The sequence below is a fragment of the Thermobia domestica genome, chromosome 7 (assembly GCF_964235325.1).
Source record: "Thermobia domestica chromosome 7, izTheDome1.hap1.1, whole genome shotgun sequence".
In the NCBI taxonomy this organism is placed as follows: Eukaryota; Metazoa; Arthropoda; class Insecta; order Zygentoma; family Lepismatidae; genus Thermobia; species Thermobia domestica.
Window position 1 is genome coordinate 163,151,022 of NC_137460.1, and position 23,462 is coordinate 163,174,483.

The 23,462-nt window shown below is 34.3% G+C and overlaps 1 protein-coding gene across 4 annotated transcripts in view; it reads left to right on the forward strand.

Moving 5' to 3' along the window:
• LOC145690551 (protein CutA homolog) overlaps nucleotides 1-23,462 on the forward strand; it is a 106,880-nt gene that overhangs the window by 67,433 nt on the left and 15,985 nt on the right. For 2 of the 4 annotated variants that reach the window (XM_081765543.1, XM_081765541.1), the window contains exons 5-7: nucleotides 2,118-2,167; nucleotides 3,109-3,151; nucleotides 5,368-5,502. In XM_081765543.1, the coding sequence (XP_081621669.1) occupies nucleotides 2,118-2,167; nucleotides 3,109-3,151; nucleotides 5,368-5,487 (213 nt within the window). In that variant the 3' untranslated portion in view covers nucleotides 5,488-5,502. Of the gene's footprint in view, nucleotides 1-2,117; nucleotides 2,168-3,108; nucleotides 3,152-5,367; nucleotides 5,503-20,098; nucleotides 20,302-23,462 lie in introns of those variants that run through there. The other 2 variants (XM_081765544.1, XM_081765542.1) reach the window with 2 other exon arrangements.

The window sequence follows — 23,462 nt, forward strand, 5'->3', positions numbered from 1 at the left end:
ATTATCGGATAAGTGAGCTAAATACATTACATATACTGTAAAACCTGTCTATATTGGTCAACGTTTGTTCCACGAAAACTGGTAAATTTACAGAAAATGATTATATATGTAATAGGTATATTTTGAAGCAAAAATACTATTAACTGGTATTGTTTTCAAATGGCCTAAATATACCTATGCATAATACAGAGAACTGAAATGCCTGTTCTTCGCTCGAGAGAAATAGATTTGAGCAATAGCAGTAGTTTTTGTTATGCTATGATATGAAATGTTTAGCTTTTATTTTATGGTAATACATCTGTAGAAGGTGGATTTTCGGGTTCTCTGCCCAGGGTCAGGTATACGATTTGGTTCTGCATTATGAAAGGCTTGGGGAGAGGGTAAAAAATGCTTCTATCTATTTGTTCAGCTCTCAGACATTATAAAGATTACCTTCATGAAAAACGGCTGTAGAGTGTAGGGGATAAAATTAAAAGTGAGAAGAGAAAAGAGAGATGAAAAAATTAGCACTGAAGAGAAAGCAGATGAACATGAAGTTACAAACCGGAATAAGAAACACTGTTTGATCATATTAAGAACTGAAACCAAAATAAAAATTATTATTACCAAAGTGTGATGGATTAATGTATTTCCATTATAACTGTTTTGTTTGTTCTATGTTACCAATTTCTGTTTTGAGATTAAATCACACTTGGCAATCAGAAGATGTGATATATATGTGTCATATGTATAAATGCTGTCTCTCTTGTGTACCTTTACTGATAAATGATGTGTCAGTGAATGTTGTATTTAACTATGAGATAGAGGAAGACACTGAAAGAATAGTAATCGTAAAACGGCAAACTAAAAATATTATATACTCTTTGACACATCCGAGTTTTCATGTCAAATTAAACCAAATTTTGTGACAAGGGGTATATACACATGGAATTTCATATTTAAATGAGAACCCTGCTGAAGTTTTTAACAGTTTCAGAATTTACACAAAATGCAGACAAGAGCTCATACAAATGTTTTTAATGTCATCCATTTTCTTGGCCTTAATTTCTACACTTAACACTTGTATATTTTTGCTTGAATCTTTCTTGCACATTGCGCTCGAATAACTATATAATAGTCAATCAGAAGGAAAAAAAATTACTCACCATTCATAATTTCACGGTGAATCACGTGACATTTCAGTGGAGCGCAGACTTATCTTCATGCTTTTTAACAGAAAGACTGAGGGAGGAGATAAAAGCATTACGAGTCTCACATGTAAAGTATCCATAAATAGCCAAATAATTACATATAGGGCTGCATGTACACAACGTCACCTCTACATTATTACCGTCTTGCGCTTTTGCTCAGAATCGGAGTTGCTTGTATCAGAATTATTAGCACGCATGTTATATTTTGTAAGAACCTTTGTGATTCTGATTGAGTTTATATGTAGTTGTCCCTTGTCCAGATTTAAGCGTGGGTTCTTTGTTTTTTTTTTTTTTTTTTTTTTTTTTAATAAAAAAAAGATCCTTTAACATTATTATTAGATTTCCAATGGTAATTATTGAATCATTAAAAATATCAAAAAAATAAGATTGGCAGCGTAAGTGTGTCATATAATGCATATCGGTGCTTTTTTATTTGGTACATTTTATGTTTTGTGTACAGTTTGGTCTTTCACAATTTACCGTTTTTTCAAAATCTGCCATCCTGGACATGCATCTAAAGAACCTACTCATAGAGAGGGCTCTCACTATAATTGCTAATTGCTGGAGACCTGATTTTGGATTGATCCCTGTTATTAGCTCATGTGAGAGGACCGATAAATTCAAACATTATTGAAACAGCCTACTTTTTGTTATGCCTTCTCACAATATTAAAGTGTAGAAGTTGTTTCTGTGAATCATGATGGTTTCAAAGGTTTATGTATTACGAGGGCTTCAATCTGAGGAGCTTTTTCATGGTATCGCTCTACTACTACTTGCTACAGAACTTCAGTATTAAACAAAGAAATCTGAAAATCAAAGTTGTTGACACTCAGTTGAAAGTTATCTAAAAGTTAAGAGTGATACGAAGCTTGTCTACTATTAATTTGTGTATTTGAAAATTAACTGTGCTGTCTTCTATAATTTCAGATGATAAAGACAAGAACATCTCGAGTAGAAGAATTAACTCAATTTGTAAAGTAAGTATAATTGCTAAAAATAGAAGTGCTAGATAGTTTATGTGCATTTTAATTTTAAGCATCGTATTCCCTTTTTAGTATTAGAGGAAGAAAGTATAGATATGCGTTTTTTCCTCCTCCCTTTTTAATCTAGAAAATAAATGAAAACTGAGAGTCAAGGTTTGTCAGAAAGGAATAGGAATTACGCTCCCTCTTCTCTTTGTCATACACACACACACAATGGAACTTCGTTCTGGTGTGCCTAGAAATCTTAACACTGGACATTATTCAATAATTATGTATAAGTATTTGCTTCTAGTGAAATTTTGGCCACGGTTATATGAGGGAAATTTCAGACTAATTCAGTTTCTAGTGAGAATTTTTTAAATGCAGTTTTTTACGTACTTAAAACTTGTATTGTGAAATTTATACTAGATATTTGTAGGTTGTTATATATACACATATAAAGCTGTAAAATTTTAATAGTGTTGGCACTAATATGAGAGAATTAACTCAGTCGTTATAGACAGAAATAGTTGGTGCGTGGTTAGAGTTTAGCATCCCTTTTCAGCAACGAGGCTATATGAGACGTGGACCACCGAGAATTGAAACCTGGACCTCCTGCACCAAAGGCATGCACGTCAGCCACTAGAAAGAAGCCATGTTCAGTTTCGCAAAAGATTGTTTTCTAAATTGCTTTTCACATTTGTTTTATTGTAGCCGTCTGTCATATTAAGGTATGTGTTTGGTCACTAATAATTGCTGTGTGTGTGTACGAATAAATTTATATGAATCGTTTAGAAATGTCTGCTTTCCATAACTTGTATTAAATTAAGTATGTAAAAAATTTGTGTAGTTCTTTTCCTGTCATTTACTTGAAATGAGGTATTAGCAGTATGGTAATTTTGTATATTTGTACTTGTCAGAATACAAAATAAGTTTCTTCTTTCTTTTCTCTCCAGAGACAACCATCCTTATGAAGTTTGTGAAGTAATTAGCTTGCCAGTAAGTATTTATATAACTTACGACTTTAACTTATTTCAGGCTTTCCAATGCTCCTGTATTTCCTATTTTTCCTATATATTTGCTTCGTCTCTTCCTATAAACTCATATATTACCTATATTTTAATGAAACTTCTATATTTTTGTGATATTGCTACTTCCACTTGTGAAAATAACATAAGGAAATAAGGTGTGGATGGTTGGAGAGCCTTTTGTCTCCACAGTAGGGTGGTTGAATGGAGACTCCCCTATGTTTCGCCCTTTCGTGCTAATTGTCTAAAGATAATTACACCAAACAATATACAGTTAGCGCAAAAAGTATTCAAACACCTACAAAATGGGACAAAAATTAAACTCATTGCGTCATATTCATTAAAAAGTTCTTTGGAATTGTGATTTTAAAGACATGTATATAATTTATTTAGGTGTATCAACTTAACAAACCAACTCTTTGTATCATGTGTTTTGTGATTTTTTAAATGAATTTTGTATTGATTTTTACAACTTATGTATAAAATTAAAAAAAAAAAAAAAAATTAACATTGAAATGATAGGATCTTGCAAGTGATGAAATTATTCACATCTGGGAGACGTATACTTACAAACAGATTTTCTCGTGCAAATCCTTTACTTTCCTTATGGTCGCTGCTTGGTACTGGTGAGCTACGTGCGAAAACACTAAGAAACTCGCATAAAATTTTGCAACAGGATAATTGCCCATTTGGTTATATTTAGAGCAGAATGTAAGTTCGTATAACAATTGGTGTAATTTTCATGTGATTTTTTTTCTGTGTGTTGGATAATTGAAATGTTTCGTTTTCACAGCTTCACAAAACCACCTATATTTTTTCGTCGTGATTTCCTATATATATATATATATATATATATATATATATATATATATATATATATGCATTGGGAAGCCTGTTATTTGTGCTCAAAATATGTTTCGTCGTATGGAGACTAATGTGACTTGTATTAAAATTTAGTAAGCGACTTTAACATGAAAAATTCCCTTTAGTGTTTTTTTATTTGGTGAAGATGTAACACTAGACACACACGAATTATTTGATAAATCTAATATTTTCACCACAACGGTTCACACGATCTTGAAAGATAGGAAAATTAAAATAAGTCGGAGAAATCCTTCAAAATATGTCGAAAATCAGGAAAATCTTCTGTATATAACAGAAGTCAGGGATTTTTTTTTTTTTTATATAACTGCCCACAGAAAGATATCAAGGACATCTCAAAGAACCAAGACAGATTCAAAAACAAGATAATAAAGAAAATTTTCTTTAGACATTAACAAGCTTGACGAGAACCGAAAGGTGTTAAAACTTAAAGCATCGAAAAAAGAAAAAGAAATTAAGTCTAAAATTGAGATGCTAAAAAGGAACAAAAATAAGTTAGGTTTGTTTATTGTAGATAATCAAAAAGATACACCAAATTATATGTTTACTTGTTTATGTGAACATTCAGAATGCGGAGATATAAAAGATATCGTTAATTTATAATTATTGTTTGGTACTATTGTTTTATTGTATATCAAATGCAGGAAGTTTAAGTACATACAGTAAGAAACTTCATATTGTATTTCAAAAATAAAAAAGGAGAGCGATGTATGGCATTGGAGATGGTGGAGGCCGATTAAATATACATATATATATATATATATAATCGGCCTCCACCATCTCCAATGCCATACACCGCTCTCCTTTTTTTATTTTTGAAATACAATATGAAGTTTCTTACTGTATGTACTTAAACTTCCTGCATTTGATATACAATAATATATATTTACTTTCTAACCTTCCCCGTAAATGATACTGTTCGCACTGCCGCATCAGAAAAATTACTTAGTCATAGAAATGTAGGGAAATCAATCCCAGAATTTCAGTATAAACCATTGTATATAGGAACACGGTGGCTCAATGGTAGAGCGCATACCTCTGGTGCATGAGGTCCCTGGTTCGGATCGTAGCCAAGTAAGTTTGTAGTGGACAGCATCGTATCCGTCGGTTTCCTCGGTTACTCCCTTATCCTCCCACATTCTCATTTCACTAATACTTTCATATTTATTCACTTGGATTAAAAGATCTCATTTATACTATTATACATAGATGGTAACTTCAGACACTGTATTTTGCTTCATAATGTTCAAAATTACTTATTTATAGAAATAGCCTGTACCATAAAATATATTCTACTCTTTTTAGATATACTACTGGTGTGCAAAACTGAAGAACAAGAGTAAGTTTTTCGTATCCTTTGTCACTCCCAAATTGCATAGATTTGTAAAACTTGAACCATATATAGAAAGTAGTGTTACAATATAATAGAGGAAACAACAGAAAGTAACACTTGATTAGAACAATATAGATTGTTTGTATAACTGCACACCAGTTCATTCGCTCAATATCCTCTCTTTCCAAGAACTCCGCTACCAACGCTGTTCAATGGGGTGGCGCATTATCATTGATAAAAAGTTGAAATCGACTGCATCTCTGAAAAGACGCATATGGATGAGTGCAGTATCACAATAACGTTGACCGGTGAGTGTTCCGCATTAAAAATTTAAAGATCGATATGCCCATGCAATATCATACCTTCCCATACAAGAACACCGGACTAATCAAATAATCATGTTCAACAATGTTTCTGGGTTCATTACATGTTCCTATCTCACGTCAGATGAATGTACTTCCGGAATCACTATTTAGACTGAACATGTTCTCATTGGAGAAGAGAATGCAACATCTGTCCAGTCTTTATGTTCTTGGGACCATCACAAACGATGCCGCCTGTGTACAGGTGTCAACGAAATACAACGTAGTGGCCATCAGGGAAAGAAACCATCCCCTTGCAGTCGACATGCCATTGTGGAAAATGAGATTGGACAACCTGCTCCACTAGAGTGCTTGTAGTTGCATATACTGTTTAAGATCGATCCCTTTTTGCCTCTTTCACAATGTAGCGGTCTTCTTTTTGTGTACTTGATCGTGGTCGACCATCAACTGTCCTTCGTACAGCATTGCCTGTGATTCGGAATTTTTTTTTCTTATGTACGGGAAGCCATGCTGTGGGCAATGCCACACTTGTCACACTTTGTCGTCTTTCAGGTTTTCCGACAATCTCATGTGAAGATACTCAAATGATGTTATCTCCGGGCGATGATGATGTAACTCAACCGCAATGCACTTCAACAGTTAGCGATACACATTATCTCGTCTCTTTCATTCAGCTGCTTTGTGTTGGGGAAGCAGACCCATTCGGCATTATCAGGTTGTCTAAAAAGTATTGAGCTTCTGGAGGTCAAAATTGAGAATACATTTATTGTGATTTGAAAATAAAATTATGAAATCAAATATGCACCATTTTTTTCGGCAACACCATAATTTCGTCGTTATAGAACGTCTCTCATTCTGCTTAAAAAAAAAAAAAAAGGTGACATGTGGTTTACACAAGCCTCTTTTGAACTACCTTAACGTCAGAGGCTGAAACTAAAAGTAGTGTAATGGTTCCAGGTTCGGTCTATAAGATGGATGCATTAAAACCTCCCAGTCAAGTTATCTCAATTTCTGGCGGGTCGTTAAGTATGTATGAGAACTGGCGTTGTCATCTTGGTATACAACAAGCTTTCTCTTGAGTAGTTGCGTCAGCAGCTCGTGATGCACGATGGTCTTCCAGTCCCACCAGACGCATAGCATAACCTTCTTGGCATCAGTGTAGGCTTGGCCACAGACCGTAATATATCTTCTCTCTTCGACCACAATCTTTCCCGCACATTGTTGTCCTAGGTTATTCACTTTTCATCACTTTGAATCAATCGCTTCAGAAATGTCTCGAATTTGTTACGTTTCAGTAGAGATTGGCAGATAGAAATTCGATCGAGTAATTTTTCTCGAGTTAGATCATGTCTCTCCAAAATGTCGAATTTAATTTGTAGCCTGCTTTCCGCAAATGGTTTCACACTGTTTAATGATAGATATTTAGTTCTTTGGTAATGTCATGACTTCTTACATTCCGATCTTGCTCGAATTCTGCCAGAATATCATCTACTTTTGCTATGTTTAGTCTTTCACTGTGAGGAGCATCTTGGTGAACACCAAAATTTCCAGAATAAAAACGATTGAACCTCCTTTTGACTGTTTTCGCATTTATTCCATTTTCCTTACGTTTATGAGCAAAATTCAGTTATTAGTATGTGGAGATAATAGAAAGCAATCCATCTAAGGAGATATTTTCAAAAAATATAATAAAAATATAAGCAAAAAACAATTACGCTCGGTTTTGTGTATACTGGCAATCATGCCTTCGAGGGAATTTTTTCAGTAGCAGAGCACGATTGCGAAGGGAAATTGACAATAGGCAGTGAACAAGCTGCCGGAAAAAACTGGAAAGTGGAGTAAAATATAGAATTTATTGGTTTAAACTTAGTGTCTAGATGGTTTGACAAATATAAATTAGCTTCTGTACCTAAAATGTACAAAAATATAGAATTAAACAGAAAAACTCTTATCTTAAGGTTCGAAGTGGTACGCACCATGGTTATGAGCATTGTTGGTTAAGAAGAAAAGAACAAACAAACCGTAGTTTCCATGGTTAGGTAGATAGAGTGGCGGACTAGCAGTTATTTTATTATTTTGACACGGGATCGAATCCCATCCCATCCCATATATATATATTTTTTTTTTACAAAACATTATAGGAAGTGTATAATTTTCATGTTAATAAGAACCGAAACAATATAATAAGGAAATAACTTATTGATAGTATTCTTTAATCGACGTATTTATTCAGTATTAGAAACAGCTATTGTTTTCAGTTTATGGTCTTGTATGTTACATCTCCCCTGCCCGTTCTTGAACAGCAGACAACTCACTTCGGATTTGTGTGTCAGGAACAGGAAAAAAAAAAAAAACATTCGCGACCTTGTCAGTCTTTCCAGTCTTACCCCTTGTTACATCGACACGACGTTATATCGAATGCTACAATAGCTTATTGTCATGAAAAAAAGGAAGAAAGGAAAAAGCTGACGTCAAATTATCGTTTGAGTGTGCGCTTTTTTTTTTTTAGAGTATTGACTTTCTCTCTATCTTTTTTTTTTTTCATATCCACAAATGCAAGAAATAAGTCTATTTAAGGAATATAGAATGTTTTCGTTGAACGAAACAAAATTACACAGATCTATGTATGCGGAACACGAATATTTCCAAAAGATAGCATGAATATGAACGATAATCATACCATATTTCTACATGATATAGTAGCGTGAAAAACTGATATTAAAATGATATAAAAACAGGCATAAGCTTTTTTTTTCCTAGCATGGCAACATATTAAATTTTGGGGGTTACAAATTATCACCTTACGTGTCGTTGTATTCCTATTCGTTTTCACGTTCGAATGACGAAAGAAGAAATTGTAGTGATAGTGATAAAAATCGAATTGGAGATTTCAATAAATTCAAGTTTCACGCCCCCACATATCGGAAAGTGATTTTGATGTCTGTCCATCTGTTCGTCTGTCGGTTAGTCACGCTTTTACATGCATTCAAATAGAGGCCATACTGTTCGATGTATCTGGACCGAATTCTAGACCTGAAGTTTTTATAACACTTTATCGTTTCGAATTCTATATCTTCCGACACCTAAAAATAAGGGTAGTTTACTGAAGGATGAAAATTTAAAATAATTAAATTGTCTCAAAAACAGCGGTAAAGATTTGCTTATTTTTTTTACAAATATATATTTTATTAATAACCCTTCACTGTACTATGAATCATTGCTCTGAAAAAATACATAAGGTGTAATTTACTGTATGGGATGCGTTTTTTCGAACAATTTTCTCAATCACATTTCATAAATAAATGTATCATTAATAACCTAACAATATGACAACTCGTTCGTCTTGTAAACATTCAGAAGGGGGAGTTTATTCTTAGTTTACTCTTCTCCGACGTTTTTTCATTAACGCCTGACGCAATTTTGTTCATATTTCATAAATAAATGTTACATAAATAACCTAACGATATGGTATAATTCCATCATCCTAAAAAGCTAGAAGTGGTATATTACTTTTCGGAGCAAGATTTACCCTACGATTTTGTCGAGAACGACTCAGGCAATTTTGTTCGTATATCATAAATAGCATAACTCGTTTGTCCTGAAAAGATATACAAGGGATATTTTATTCTTGGGGATGACTTTTTTGACGATTTTCTCAGAAAGTACTCAGACGCTTTTGCTCATAGTTCACATACAATTACTTCCTTAATAATTATAATATATGGCATAAATTATTTCTAACAGAAATATGACAAATGGGTACTTTACTTTTGGACGTAAGTTGCTTAGAACAAAGTTTTCCAAAACACATTATTTTATTCGCATTTCCCAAATAAATGTTTCAGTAATAGCTGCAGCCAAACACGAGTCAGTTTAAGAAGTTGGAGCGAGAAAATTCAGTGCGTTTCAACCGTACCCATTCTTAAATATATTTTTAAATGTTACACCTAATCACAATTTTCCTAACAAAATTGAAACAACTTTTTGAATGTGCCTTGTTGTGGCCAAATGGTTCAAGTGCATTGGTTCTGGATTTGGTTCCCGGTGAGAGCTAATGTATTTTTAACCAACGTTAAGGTATAGGTAATAAGTAGGTGAAAACATAAAAGTGTTTAAACAAGCCTAACCAAGCTAATGAATAATACAATATTACGAAATTATAGAAGAAACGTTGTTAATATTAGATATTTGCGTGTGAAATGTCCAACCGATGACTGTCAACTCCAAAGATAAGAAAGTGAAACATCCAATACCAGGTTAATCAGTGGTCTCTAGGTAGAGCTATCCTACTAAGCGATTGAGATACCAAAAAATGTAATCGCTGGGAGACATGTTGGAAGATTACAGTGGGTGAGAGGGTTTAATACTGCAACTCATGAATAGTCTGCACCTTCGTTGCGTAGGCCTATCTATATATATATAGGTTTGCATTGAAATGAGCATTAATACACAATATCTGTTGAACATTACGGGGGGCTTGCGGACAGGTTTGCAGTGCATTTCACGGGGTTCGATATTGTAACGATCCTAGCGAACTCCTGAGCGTTCCCCACTGTACACTATAAGTTAAATTCGTGCCTAATTAAAACTCTATTTGTTTAAATTTAACACTGTTAACCGTTATCACCTGTGCACTACGGGCAACAATCCGCCAGTAATTCTTTATTTTTGCCCTTTGTTTTAGCGCCATAAATGTCTTTGTTCATAAATTTAGTTGTCTATGGTTTTGCATATACGTAGCGTAGACATTAAATTTTGACTTCTACGCCATATGCATCTAATTACAAACACACCTATAGAACGAACACAACAAACTTGAAATACGTAGTTTGTATATGGAAAATCATACACGAGGCGCTGCACGGAAGAGCCGTGTGCATACACATAGCAGTCAACTTCCTAAGAAATTTATTATAATAATAATAATAAACAGAAATCGAAACAGTTATTTACATAATTTATTTATTTAAGCATGTAAGTGCATTGGACTTAAGTAATTTCTCTCTCTCTCTCTCTCTCTCTCTGAAGGCAACAACCCTTAGGGTGCCAAGACGTAGAAAAGGACTTGTGGCACTCACGACTATAGGGTGGTGTGTGGTTTGTCACATCGGGTTCCTTTGTTGTTAGTCCCAGCTTTCTAGACCGGATGCAGTTATTCCCGGTAGAAAATATAAGAAAATATACCTTTCTAATACTATTAAAGTAAATAATTACACTCATTCCCTCAATGTGATACTTGTTTGTTTAACTGTATACAGACAGCTGATCCGTGGAAGAATTGTTGATAATAAATAAAATAAACTCGACAAATATTCTTGTAAATAATAGGTAAAAGTTTGCGTCACACTGTTCATTTTGCTGGGCACGCCAGTGTGCCATGTTATCCGGTTGTGGCACACTGGAATATAGGGTATGGCTTTCTAATTTTTCCCAACTATTTTAACTGCTTCAATTGAAGTGAATCTATAATAATAAGAGAGTGAATGTAGTCTTCTTACCCTTCGATTTAGAAATAAGAAGTGTATTATTTCTTTGGTTAGGAGCTAGAATTGTATATATAAAAAATAATAATACCCAGAATTTTATAGAGTAGTTTGTTTTATTCGAAATGACATACTTCCTGCAACTGTTTGAATTGGAATTATTTGAAATCAAATCTTTAAGTTTTACGACCCACGGTTATACCGGCTAGGCTAAAGGAGACGGTGATGATGAGAAATGAATGAAATGGTGAAATGAAGAAAATGCGAGAAAGCGGGACAACCCCGAGAAAACCCATGCACATAGTGTTGTCCACCACAAAATTCACTTGGTGCGAGCTGGGGTCGAACCAAGGATCCCATGCACCAAAGGTGAACGCTTTATCACTGAGCCACTGCGGCCCCTCTGAAATTATTTATAGGAGAGAGTGGCTACTTCATGAAAACTTGAAATCGAACACATTTGTTTAAAAATGCCAGCTTTTTGTGAAATATTGCTTAATATTAAGGAAAGCCCAAGTCAATAATAAAATAATAATAATAGTAATCTTAAATTAAAAACTCTCGGGACCTAGTTCATTGGCACAATTCCACGAATTAAAAAGAATTTGTTTACTTCTCATGTAAGTGTAGAAGGACTTAATCCCTGTTGCTTTCAATATACGAAGAAAGTGTCCAACTGTCAAGTGATATGCTACATAAAATGCCCTATGCAACATAATGTAGTATAGAGTCATCATTTCTAGGTTGTCTGTTGTTTTAGCAAGAAAGGAACTAAATAGAAAATGCTGAGTTTTAACCTAGTAGAAAGTTTGCAGATTTAAGGGAAAATGCACAGAGTTGTTGGATATAAAATGTAGTTCGGATTAATCGAGTAAGACACCGTAAATAGTTTATTGTTTGAAATATACTGGGAGTGACCAAGCCATTACCTATGGAAATATCGAAAGAGATACGTTAATGGTGTTAATTGCAAACTGTTGTAGAAATGAAAAAATTAAGGAAATCTCTAAAACTCTGATATCACAGATCCAAATTGACTGACTGTTAAGTAAAACTGCTAAATCTGACTGTAAAAAAAAAAAAAAAAAAAAAAAAAAAAAAAAAAAAAAAAGAGAAGAAGAAGAAGTATTAATGATTTCTGTTACAGTTTCAGACATATCATTCTCATATCAAAACTACGATAGAAGTAAATTATGAATAAAGGTGAATTTACAGTTCTGGAATACCAACAAATGATTTTGTTAGATGTAAATTTTGGGAAAACTTTTTTATAAGGCCTTACATTTATTTATTTGTTTGTTTGTTTATTAGCTTCCCCATGCAGTAAACGTCGCCAACACCTAGTGGCCCACTTGCCGGTAAATGGTGATCGTCGATATAGCGACGCGTCGAAAGTTTGCCGCTCGTGTGCCACTAGTGGCAGGGATTCGTCGAGTCGAAACAGATATCTAGAATCGGGGATATTAAAGTTACCACCGCGTAACAGCGAGGACTTCATGTTGACCCGCGCTCCTTTGATTTGTCACGGAGAATCGCAAAGGGACCATCACGAACTATCGCCAGTCATGTGCATGCGGTTATTACTTTATATTACTTTTTCCTGACGAATTTTTATTATAAGGACAATACTTGAGCTCCGGGGGTCAAGAGTAATTCCTGCCTTTACATCATGAAGTGAGAAATCTTGAGATGGGTGCGTATAATTGTATGAATTTAGATGGCAACTGTAGCCGATCAGTAGCAAGTGAATATGGGAAAACTATGAAAAAAGTAAATAGACGCTTGCCATTTTGTTATAAAATTACATGGCGAGTGCATTTGATCTGATTCCAATTAGTTTTCGTCAAATATACACGGTTAAAGGAGCACTCTGATTAGAAATATTAAAAAGACCAACGATTTATCACTCTACAAGCTGTGTCTTATTAATCGCCTCCGTGGCGAATTCGGAAGAACACGCAACTAGTAACCCTAAAGGTTGGTGGTTCGCGCCCAGCTCAGGGCACTTTTTTTTTAAACTTTTTTAAAAAGGTTTTTTAGACTCAACTTAATGCAAACAAATTACGCATATAGGCGATTTAACGTATTTTAGGGGAATAATTTTGTGGTTCCCCGTTGGCGTTCCGTCGCTTCTCTGCCCCTAGTGGTACAATTTTCAAAACGGAAGTGGGACCACCCCGATCGTCGCTGGGACCGCCAATTTTTGGGGACATATTGCTAGTTGCCTATCGGTGGTCCACCGACGCTTATGGCATGGGGTTGTCTCCCCACAAGTGAGGCAGATTGTAATCGACCAAGAGTGTTTTGAAACAATGGGGAACATCTTCCGATTTCGACTTCTGAATAATCCGTTTAGGATCAAGTCAAATCAAGGCTGCCCCACGGGAAGGTAGAACAAGTGAGGCAATCGTTCCAAGCACTACGCTCGAGAGCCTCGTCTCATTCAAGACTTAGACTCTTCAGGAAAAGTAACAAGTTTATTACTTGTAATTTATTCTTTGAGTCAAAGTATTTTGCAATAAACCATAGTTTTGTAAGATATTTTTACGATTGTATACTATTAATTTCGAAAATTGTACTCATAATATAATTTCCCATCATGGATTTGAAAAAATCAAAGTTCGAACAAAGAAGGATTTCCGATCCACATGTCTCTTCATGTTTGATATGGGTCTCATCTTCATTATTGACCCTTAATTTATTTTAGTCCTAGGCAACGCGAATCGACGGGATGGCTCTAAGTGAAAACATTCATTTAGATGGTTAAGTAATCAGGAAATTCCTGCTGTTATTTCACGAAACAACAGATCTTGAGGGGGGAAAAAAATTGCTTACCAGGAGGAGGGAGTAAATCATCTGCTTACGTTTGCTTAACTAGGAAGAAGGCAAGGGCGCTGATCCTGGGGTCCGCCCCCCCCCCCCAAAGCTGCCCCCTTTGTATTTATGATATACAATAGTTGGCATAATTTGAGTGCAATTTGTCATAAAATCCTCATATATATATATATCTTCTGAATTTGAACTCTCCCCCCCTTCCCATTTACAGAGAAATCGGTACCCTTGGAAGAAGGTCTAGTGAAATGAATAAAAATGTGATAACGTAATACTTGAACAACTCGATCTAATGGAGGAAAGTAAATTAGTATTCAACACTTCTTTCAATTTTAAGCATTTCAAAGATTCTCGTAATTTAGTAGCGTCCCGAATTTGCATTTTGAAATATGGGAACTCTATCTATACCTTAACGTGGGAATCGGTTTCTGACCATGCACTTAAGCCGCTTTGCCACAAGAGGCACATAGGAGTTTTTCTTTCGATTTCCTTAGGGATTTTGCTAATGGTATGACTTGTAAAACTGTTTAAAAAAGAATATTCATCGACACAATAAGATGATAATCTGATACGTAGGAAATATATTGAATTGTTTTTAATTTTTTCTCACGCTACCAAAACAGTACTTATGCTTTTTTTTTATTCCAGCCTTTTAATATAAGCATTTCACACTATTGTCTGTTCTAGGACGATACAATTCTAGTTCATGTATATGCTAGCTTTGGAAATACAGTAGAGTTTCGCTTATCCGACATAAACAGGCAGACAGAACGCCGGATAATATGGATGTGTTAAGAAAAGACCTATTAAAAGTAAAACTTATGATATAATTTTACATATTACGCATCTAATAATCATGTTTTATAATAAATAAATGCACTGCACTGAATCAGGGACGTATCCAGCGTGGCCTGAGGGCTGTCCCCTTCCTCCCCTTCCGAAACTCAAGCACTTTTTAATAAACTTGCTTTTACCCTTTTGAGATTCTTTTATATCAGTTTACTTGGAGTCAGTGTCCAAACTTTGGGCAATGTGCTGTTGTCTTGTTATAATTCTAAGAACACACCATAATGCCATTATACCAGGTGGAATTAAAAAACAGTTTTAAATAGGATTAACATTTCGTTTCCGTTCTGTTTTTAACTTTAATATATTAGAACGATACACTCAATGTCTTCTTGCTATTTTTGTTATGTGATATACGTAGCAGAAAGTTTTCTTTAGTTCCATTTCTCTCGAAAATATGTTTCATTTTGTTTGTCCTATAATGCAGTTTCCAAAGTAAACCGGTTTATAAATGAAAAGTAGGAAAAAGTTTAAGAGCAATACAGAACTGTTGCATTATTATTATTATTATTATTATTATTATTATTATTATTATTATTGATATTTTTAAAACATTAGAATTACGTGCTTACAAGGATTCGTGTTGCCCCCCCCCCCCCCCCCGAATAGAAAACCTGGATACGTGTCTGCACTGAATGATAGACATATGAGTCAAGGTGTAGACGGGCGCGCTAGGCGATAGACTCCAGAGCATAAAAAATAGATTAAGACCACAATTTGCAGTTCTTCTTGCCGATTGGTACTATCTGCAATGATATGTCGGATCATACGGTATGTGGAACAAAGCAAGGTCGGATAAGCGAGATCATGGTGTATTGGTGTTTCACGCACCTAAACCTGTAAAATGTTTGTATAAAGAATTGTCTTTCACTCCCTAGCTAAATTTGTGGGTATGGTCACACAACTTGCCTTATAAAATATAGTCTTATAAAAAAAAAATATTTTTAGCTAAAAGCTAAAGAGAAGCCAACTTCAATTATTTACTTTAGTTTTTTTTTTTTTTTTTTTTTTTTTTTTTAAATTTAATAATGGCACACTAGTTTATTTCATCACGATAAATCACGTTTGGTACTAAGATCTTTTTCTGTTCATATATATCCTTCACACTTTGTTGGAGACAAAATTGTTCTTTTCCCAAGAAAACAGGATGAGAGAAGCTATACAACAGCATGAACTGCAAACAACAGCTATTACCAATAGTACTCTAATCCTGGATAAATACGTCATTACAGCAAAATATCAATAAGTTATGCCCTTATTATATTGCTTCGGTTCTTATTAACATGAAAATTATAATGTTTTATAAAAAAAAGCATGGGATGGGATGGGATTCAATCTAGTGTCAAGATAGTGTAAGAACGACTAATCCACCACGCTACCCACCTGACCACGAAAACTACTTTTTGCTTGTTCTCTTTTTCTTAAGAAATAAATGCTAATATCCATAGCGCATGTCACTTCCAACCTCAAGACAGGAGATTTCCTCTTTGTTTCTATACCTCCGTACGACATCTTCGTTACAGAAGCTAATTTATATTTGGCAAACCATCTAGACACTAGGTTTAAACCAATAAATTCTATATTTTACTCCACTTTCCAGTTCCTTCCGCCAGCTCGTTCACTGCCTATTGTCAATTTCCCTTCGCAATCGTGCTTTGCTACTGAAAAAATCCCTAGAAATCATGATTGCCAGTATACACAAAACCAAGCATAATTTTGTTTTTTGCTTATATTTTTATTATTTTATTATATTTTTTGGAAATATCTCCTTAGATGGATTGCTTTCTATTATCTCCACATACTAATAACTGAATTTTACCCATAAACGTAAGGAAAATGGAATAAATGCGAAAAATCGTGAGTTACAGTATACGCGCAATTTTAATTGCGCATGGGAGTACATGCGATATTTAATTTATTCAAAACAATTTCCAGTTAATGTAACAACGTATCTCTAATGCTATTCCATAATTTATCTACGCAAGGAACAACGCAGTCTCTTTCTAACAAAGGGGTACAGCGTGGTAGAGCGTTCACCTCTGATGCATGGGGTCCCTGGTTCCATCCCAGCTCGCGCCAAGTGGACTTTGTGGTGGACAAACACCACGTGCGTGGGTTTTCTCGGGATTCTCCCGTTTTTTCCCTCTTTATTCATTTCACCAGTTAATTTTTTTTTCATCACCACCATCTCCTTTAGCCTAACCGGCATAACCATGGGACGTAAAACTTTAAAAAATTTCATTTCACTTCTTTCTAACAAAGATCCATCATATGTGTGTATTGATTATTGTCGTACCTTCTTTGTAGATGTTTGTCCCTATCGTCTTTAGCTTGTTTTCTCCAGTGTTCTGGCAAAAGGCAAAAGTCATCAGGTTTTCGAAGAAAGAAGTACACTAGATACTCAAAATTTTTTGAAGTATTTTTAGACAAAATTTTCAGTTTATTATAGCGTCAAGGTTCGCTGTTTCTTTTATATTTAATATTTGCACTGTAACAGGCGATAATCTAACTATGCAATAATGTCAGCTTTTTTCGTTGAATTTGCCAACAACTTTGTCTTTCTCTAATTTATAAAGTATGATGCCCTCTTTGTCTCTTCTAGAAATCTCAGAGTATGGTCTAATTTTCAAAACTCAGTCATTCACATATAGTTTAATGTTATTATTTCTCAAATACGTATTCTTCCCATAGTACAATCACCAGAAAAGTTGGTACCCGCCTACTAATTTCTTTTCTCAAAAACGATTTACGTACAATTTGCCATACCTTAGAGAAATAACATATTTTCTTTGAATTGCAGAAATACAGGGAAGAGCACGAGATGATCCGGAGTTTAGTTTTAATATAAGTATTAATAAGTCAGGCGTAAAATGGAAGTGCATTATACTCAAAATTGGGAGATGCAGTTCACTTTAGCACATGCTCAATATGCCTACCATTTTCACTGGTAACCTCTTCGAAGCGGTTATTTACGTTTCCCACTACGCGGTGACATATATCTTCAGCAATGTCACTGCATGCTTAAATGATTTGCGTTTTCATTTCATCACATTATCTGGGTGTTGAATATCTTTTTCTTAAGAAATCCAAAAAGATATATTCACAGAAATTCAGATCTGGACTATTTGGAAAGCGAGGTTGTCCACAATCAAACAGAATTGGCAGTCGATTTGAAACCACTAGTTCTCCGAATGCTTAATACAAACAATCAATCATAACGCTCGTCGTGTGATGCCTTGCTACATCATGCATCATCCATTGTGTATTGAAGGACAAGGTTCTTGCTTGAATGTGTGAGATGAATCTGTCTCTAAGCATTTTTAGGTATCATTGTTGATTGACTTCTTAAAATGAAAGGATCAATTATCAATTAGACCGTGACTGGAAGCCTACCCATATTATAACCCTTCGAGTGTTCAACAATTTTTTCATGGCATATTTTTGGGATATTGGTACCATAAAAGCGAACATTTTGCAATTCACAACTTCGTCCATCCCACGAACCCACACAAAATGTGAATCGCTCTTAATTGTTTCTGTCAGTGAGTGTATGTAATACCGTAATTTTATCAGGAAACAAATTCAAATCATGTTTTAATATTCGTTGCACTGAACGGCTAAATATCCCTAACGCTGAAGAAAGTGTCCTAGTTTACTCTCCAGGGCTCTTTTGTATCGCCACATGGATAGCATCGATTTTTCCAGGAGACCGAACAACGGCAAGGCGAGAACGCTTGGATTCCAACACTGAACCTTCCCTTTCGAACTTTGCATGCAGTTTGTGTATTGTTTTATCACACGGAGCCACTCTTGAAATGAGCACGAAACGTCTTTGCGTTTAGAAAATGCATTATGTTTAAAGAAAAAACACTATTTGCGAGTAGTGTTGAATAGCAAGTCTATTTCGATCCCTCATTTTTGTTTCACACGCTCTCTAGTGGAACTACTTAAACCTGACATACAAAAGAAAACAGGTATTAATTTCTTAGGGAACACTACACATTTTACACATACAGTATATTTAATCCTACCTATATCTAATATACCTATGAAACACGAGAAGTTACTTTTATATCAAACCCCGGATCATTTCGTGCGCTCAGGAACTTGTTCTTGTTTTTTCTTTTTTCTTGTTTTTTGATAATAATTGAACATCACTCTGACGCCGTGATCCGACTTAAATAGTCACACAATAGAAGTCTAGAATTTCTTTACATCTTAAAATGTTATGTACAAAATTGAGGAACTTCCGTTACACTTCCATTTTGTAATGCAGTCCTGTTAAAACTGACGAGTTGAAATTATATAAATGCTTAATTTAATTTTTTGTATTATTGTTAGTAGTAGTAAATATTTGCAGCATCTGTCAAACAAAATTACACAAAAACTCTTCACAATACCACAGCTTCCATTAACACGACATAGGTACCATGTTTAAATTCATTTTGAAAGTTAGAATTGCTATGTAATATATTTATGGAGAAAAAGTTTTGGTTATTTTTGTAGTATTTTAAGCTTTTTATTAAACATTTCGGAGAAAAGTAGAACTATAAATTATGTTGAGTAGTTGATTAATGCAATCGTTTATTTGTTAATGAAGTTGTTAATAATATAATCCCATTATTGTCTATTTGACCTTATCTAGATTCAATGTTGAATGTACCGTGCTATAATACGATTCATATTCTTCCGTTTCATTAATTGAGGCTTTATGTGAAGTGTTCAAACGCTTAATTCGTCCCGAGATCGCATATTTACTCTTCTTAGTAGTTTTAGTGTGTTCCCTGATTCAGTAAAGCTAAGAAAATTATGGGACATATTTTCGTTTACGTTGAGGATTATAGAGAAAGAATACACGTACCTTTTCCGTCAAAAAATAAAATGGTCTTGGAAAAACTACTCTAATTTAACAAGCTGCATGTAATCTTTATTTTTCTGGCAGCCAATATAACGGCTTCCTTAAATGTACCAGTTAAAGAAGAGAATTTCGTAAGTTTTTGTTCAGTGTGAAGTTTCATGGTGCTATAAAATAAAAATTTACATATCCATTCTTAACATTAACAGTCATATTTGATACTGTCTGATTTTTATTTACTTTTAGTTTTAGATTATAACTTTCGCACTCTTGTGGTATTAATATTGGAAAATATTGACTTTGTAATAGACTTAAGTTGTAACCTTTAGTAAAGTAACCAATTTTCATTTGGGATTCCACCCAGGTATGTGAGAGTAACTCTAATTCGCACCTATGGCTTACTTCTATGTGGGAATGGTAAAAAAGGCTTATCAAAACATGTACCAGTTCTAACTGCTATCTTCAGAAATGAAAGTTTCACTTGTAGAAGATAGTCCGCTAAAATATTATGTGCAGCATTTGTGACTGTTGAGAGGTTTTGTTTGCATGTGATTGATGTATTTCAGCAAGAAAGGTAAGAGTTTAATAGCTCTTGAAATATATGTTTTTAATTTTCAACCGACCGAACAGAGCATAATTTGAAAGCAAATACAGAAGACACAATAAAATCTCGTCTAGAAAGGAAATCTTTGAAAACAATACAAACGTCGAAGAAAAGATCACTCAAACTTTCTGTACACAATTTTATGTCAACGTACCAAGAAAATAACAACAGGCTTTTTTATTACTATCTTTTTAACATGTTTTCAAAGTCACTTAAGAACCTAAAATTCATGTATATTTCGCTCAGTCGTGTATTCGATTCATTTAATTCAAGGTGTCTACTGATAGTGGAAATATACTGGAATTTTGATCTACATACTGGAAAAATCATGAAACATAATTTGTCAACAATACTTTTTTGTAATTGTTTTAATAGTCTTAGAAACAAATTGTATCCATTGAGATTGTACATTTTTCCAAAGCAAGAGTTGTATACATTTAAAGCAGTTAGACATTTAAAGCAATTGTAATTAGACATTTAAAGCAATGGGTGGAGTGGAGGGCTGTGAGGGGAGTTGAGATGCCCTTTAAAAATGTTAAAAAGCCATTGTATTAAAAAAAAAGCTTAGCTAAATTTATTAAAAATAAATTATTCTTTTGATGGTAAAACAATTACAAACCTGAAATCATCAAGAGTGTGATTATTCCTAAAGAACCATTACAAAAATCATTGTATTAGGTACATGAATTTTGCTGATAGTTATACTGAATATACTGGAATTTTGAAAATGAAACTCAGTAGACACCCTGTAATTCCAAAAACTCATTCGGTCTGTCTTTTGCATGAGCGAAAACTTCGTAATCACACCTGAAGAAGAAAACTGCTTATACAGTAAGCTCAAGCAAAATATTTCGAGTTGGTTCAACTTCATTAAGAATAGTACATTGTCTGGTATTGAAGGTTACAGAGTAAATAATGTCACCGAAATTATAAGAAAAACAAAGATGCAAAACACAATGTAAGCGAGTTCATAGTGTTTCTTAGAGATAATTGCCCATTTTCAAGTAAATTATGACCGGGAACTGTTTGTAATGGGTTATACTGCGCTTGAAAAATTCCTCAAATAACAGAACCTATTTTCCTAACTCTATATAACTCCATTTTCGGGGCCCGCAGTGGTTCAATAGTAGAGCGTCCGTCTCTGGTGCGCGGGGTCCCTAGTTCGATCCCAGCTCGCGCAAAGTGGACTTTGTGGTGGACAAACACCTTGTGCGTGAGTTTTCTCGGGGTTCACCCGTTTCCTCCTACTTTCTCTTGGAAATTCAGTTATATTTCTTCAGAAGGAATGTTAGCTCAGTGGTAGAGCACAGCACTTCTAATCGTAAGATCGCGAGTGCGATTCCCGATTGGATTAATTTCTTTGGTATTTATTGATATAATCCAAAATACATGAATAGTTATATAAAATAATTACATTAAAATAAATCAATTGTGTGAGTGAGTGTGTGTACGTATATATATATATATATATATATATATATAAATAGAATCATTTCAGGACAAGTTATTATTATGTTTAAAGTATAACATCTTGTTAAAGTGATAATAACTAATTATATCTACCATTGGAAGAAAATATTTTGCCATCTCTTTTATCTAGAGATGGGAAATTCCTTGTCTTCTATCAACACAGTGGTGCCTCTACGCATTATGGAAATTGTGTCCGTGAATATTTAGATGTGCAGTTTCCCAACTCGTGAATCGGTAGACGTGGTGCTGTGGAGCCGTCACCACGTTACTCCCCTAAATTTTTATCGTTGGGGACAGCTCAAATCATTTTGTATTCTGAAAATTCGGGACCTAGATCAATGATTGATATTAACGCTTAACAAATGCATGTGCAAGCATACCTGAAAGCACTTCGAGCAAGGATTTGGCTGAATAGGGAAAAAGAAAATTCAACAGAGTGGGCAACACATTCTTTAATCTGGAGAAATGTGTGGTATGTGACTGATGTGAAAACCAAAAAACAGTCATAACTTCAAAAGCAAAAACAAACACAGCATTGAATTCCTGAGAAAATTTCAGATTAGGATAAAATATCACGACATATGGTTTCCATTTAAGAGAATAAAAGTGAATTCAAAATGGCGACCATAGACATCACATGTACTAAAAGCTTTCCCCCCACCTGTATTACCAATCTATAGTGTTACTTTTGCAATTCATTTAAAATCCTACCTTTTATTTGAGTGTTTCCACTTTTTTGGACGACCATGTAGTATAATAGAAACTATAATAATATATGTAAGATGGAAGTCGGACTTGGATAATAAACACAGGCCAAGTCGCTGTCACGTGTTAATCTCTTAATTTGAAGTCACAATGTTGTGTAATGTCAGAAAGCAGAAGACAAATAAATATATGCATAAACTACTTACTACCTGATTATTTATAGACTAAAGGACAAAGTATACTATATAATATATTAAATTTGGTCTTACCGATGTATATTATCTATTGATTATAATTTATTTCAAATCAGGTCGCATCGCTGTCATGCGAGGAACGATGTATTATGAACACGCTTATAGCGGCGGGGTTAATTTTAGTTTCTTGGTTCATAAATTAATCTTTGTTATCAAGTTTGTAGTTTATTTCCTTTATATATGTATATATATATAGGATGGATCATTTATCTTGATATACCTTTATAACTTAACTAATAGAGTAAAAACGCTGAAATTCTGCTGTACCATGCAAATATCGACGAAAGGCAGACATTGTTTGACATACCCTGTTATGCCACCTGGTTAATAGTGTAGCCAATCCAACATAAAGTTATATTTTTTTCAAATGGCACTACGTCATGTGGCTATTTAAAATCTTCATGTTAAACGATAACTTAAAATATTACATTTATTATTCAGTGTTGCAAACTAGGGACGCTGCAGTGTCACAGACTTCCAAATTTTGGTGCCCTCTGTAGCAGTAATAATGCAAGTGAGGCGGATGGGGTAGTGCACATTCAGAGTACTTTAATGTCTAACACTGTGATCATTATATGCCTGATTTTGAATGAACAGAAATAAAGATACAGGGATTGAAAATTTGACTTTCTTCAGAAGTCTTTATTTTAAAAAACTGCTTAGATAAGTGCCTAATCCAATTGTATAGATGACTT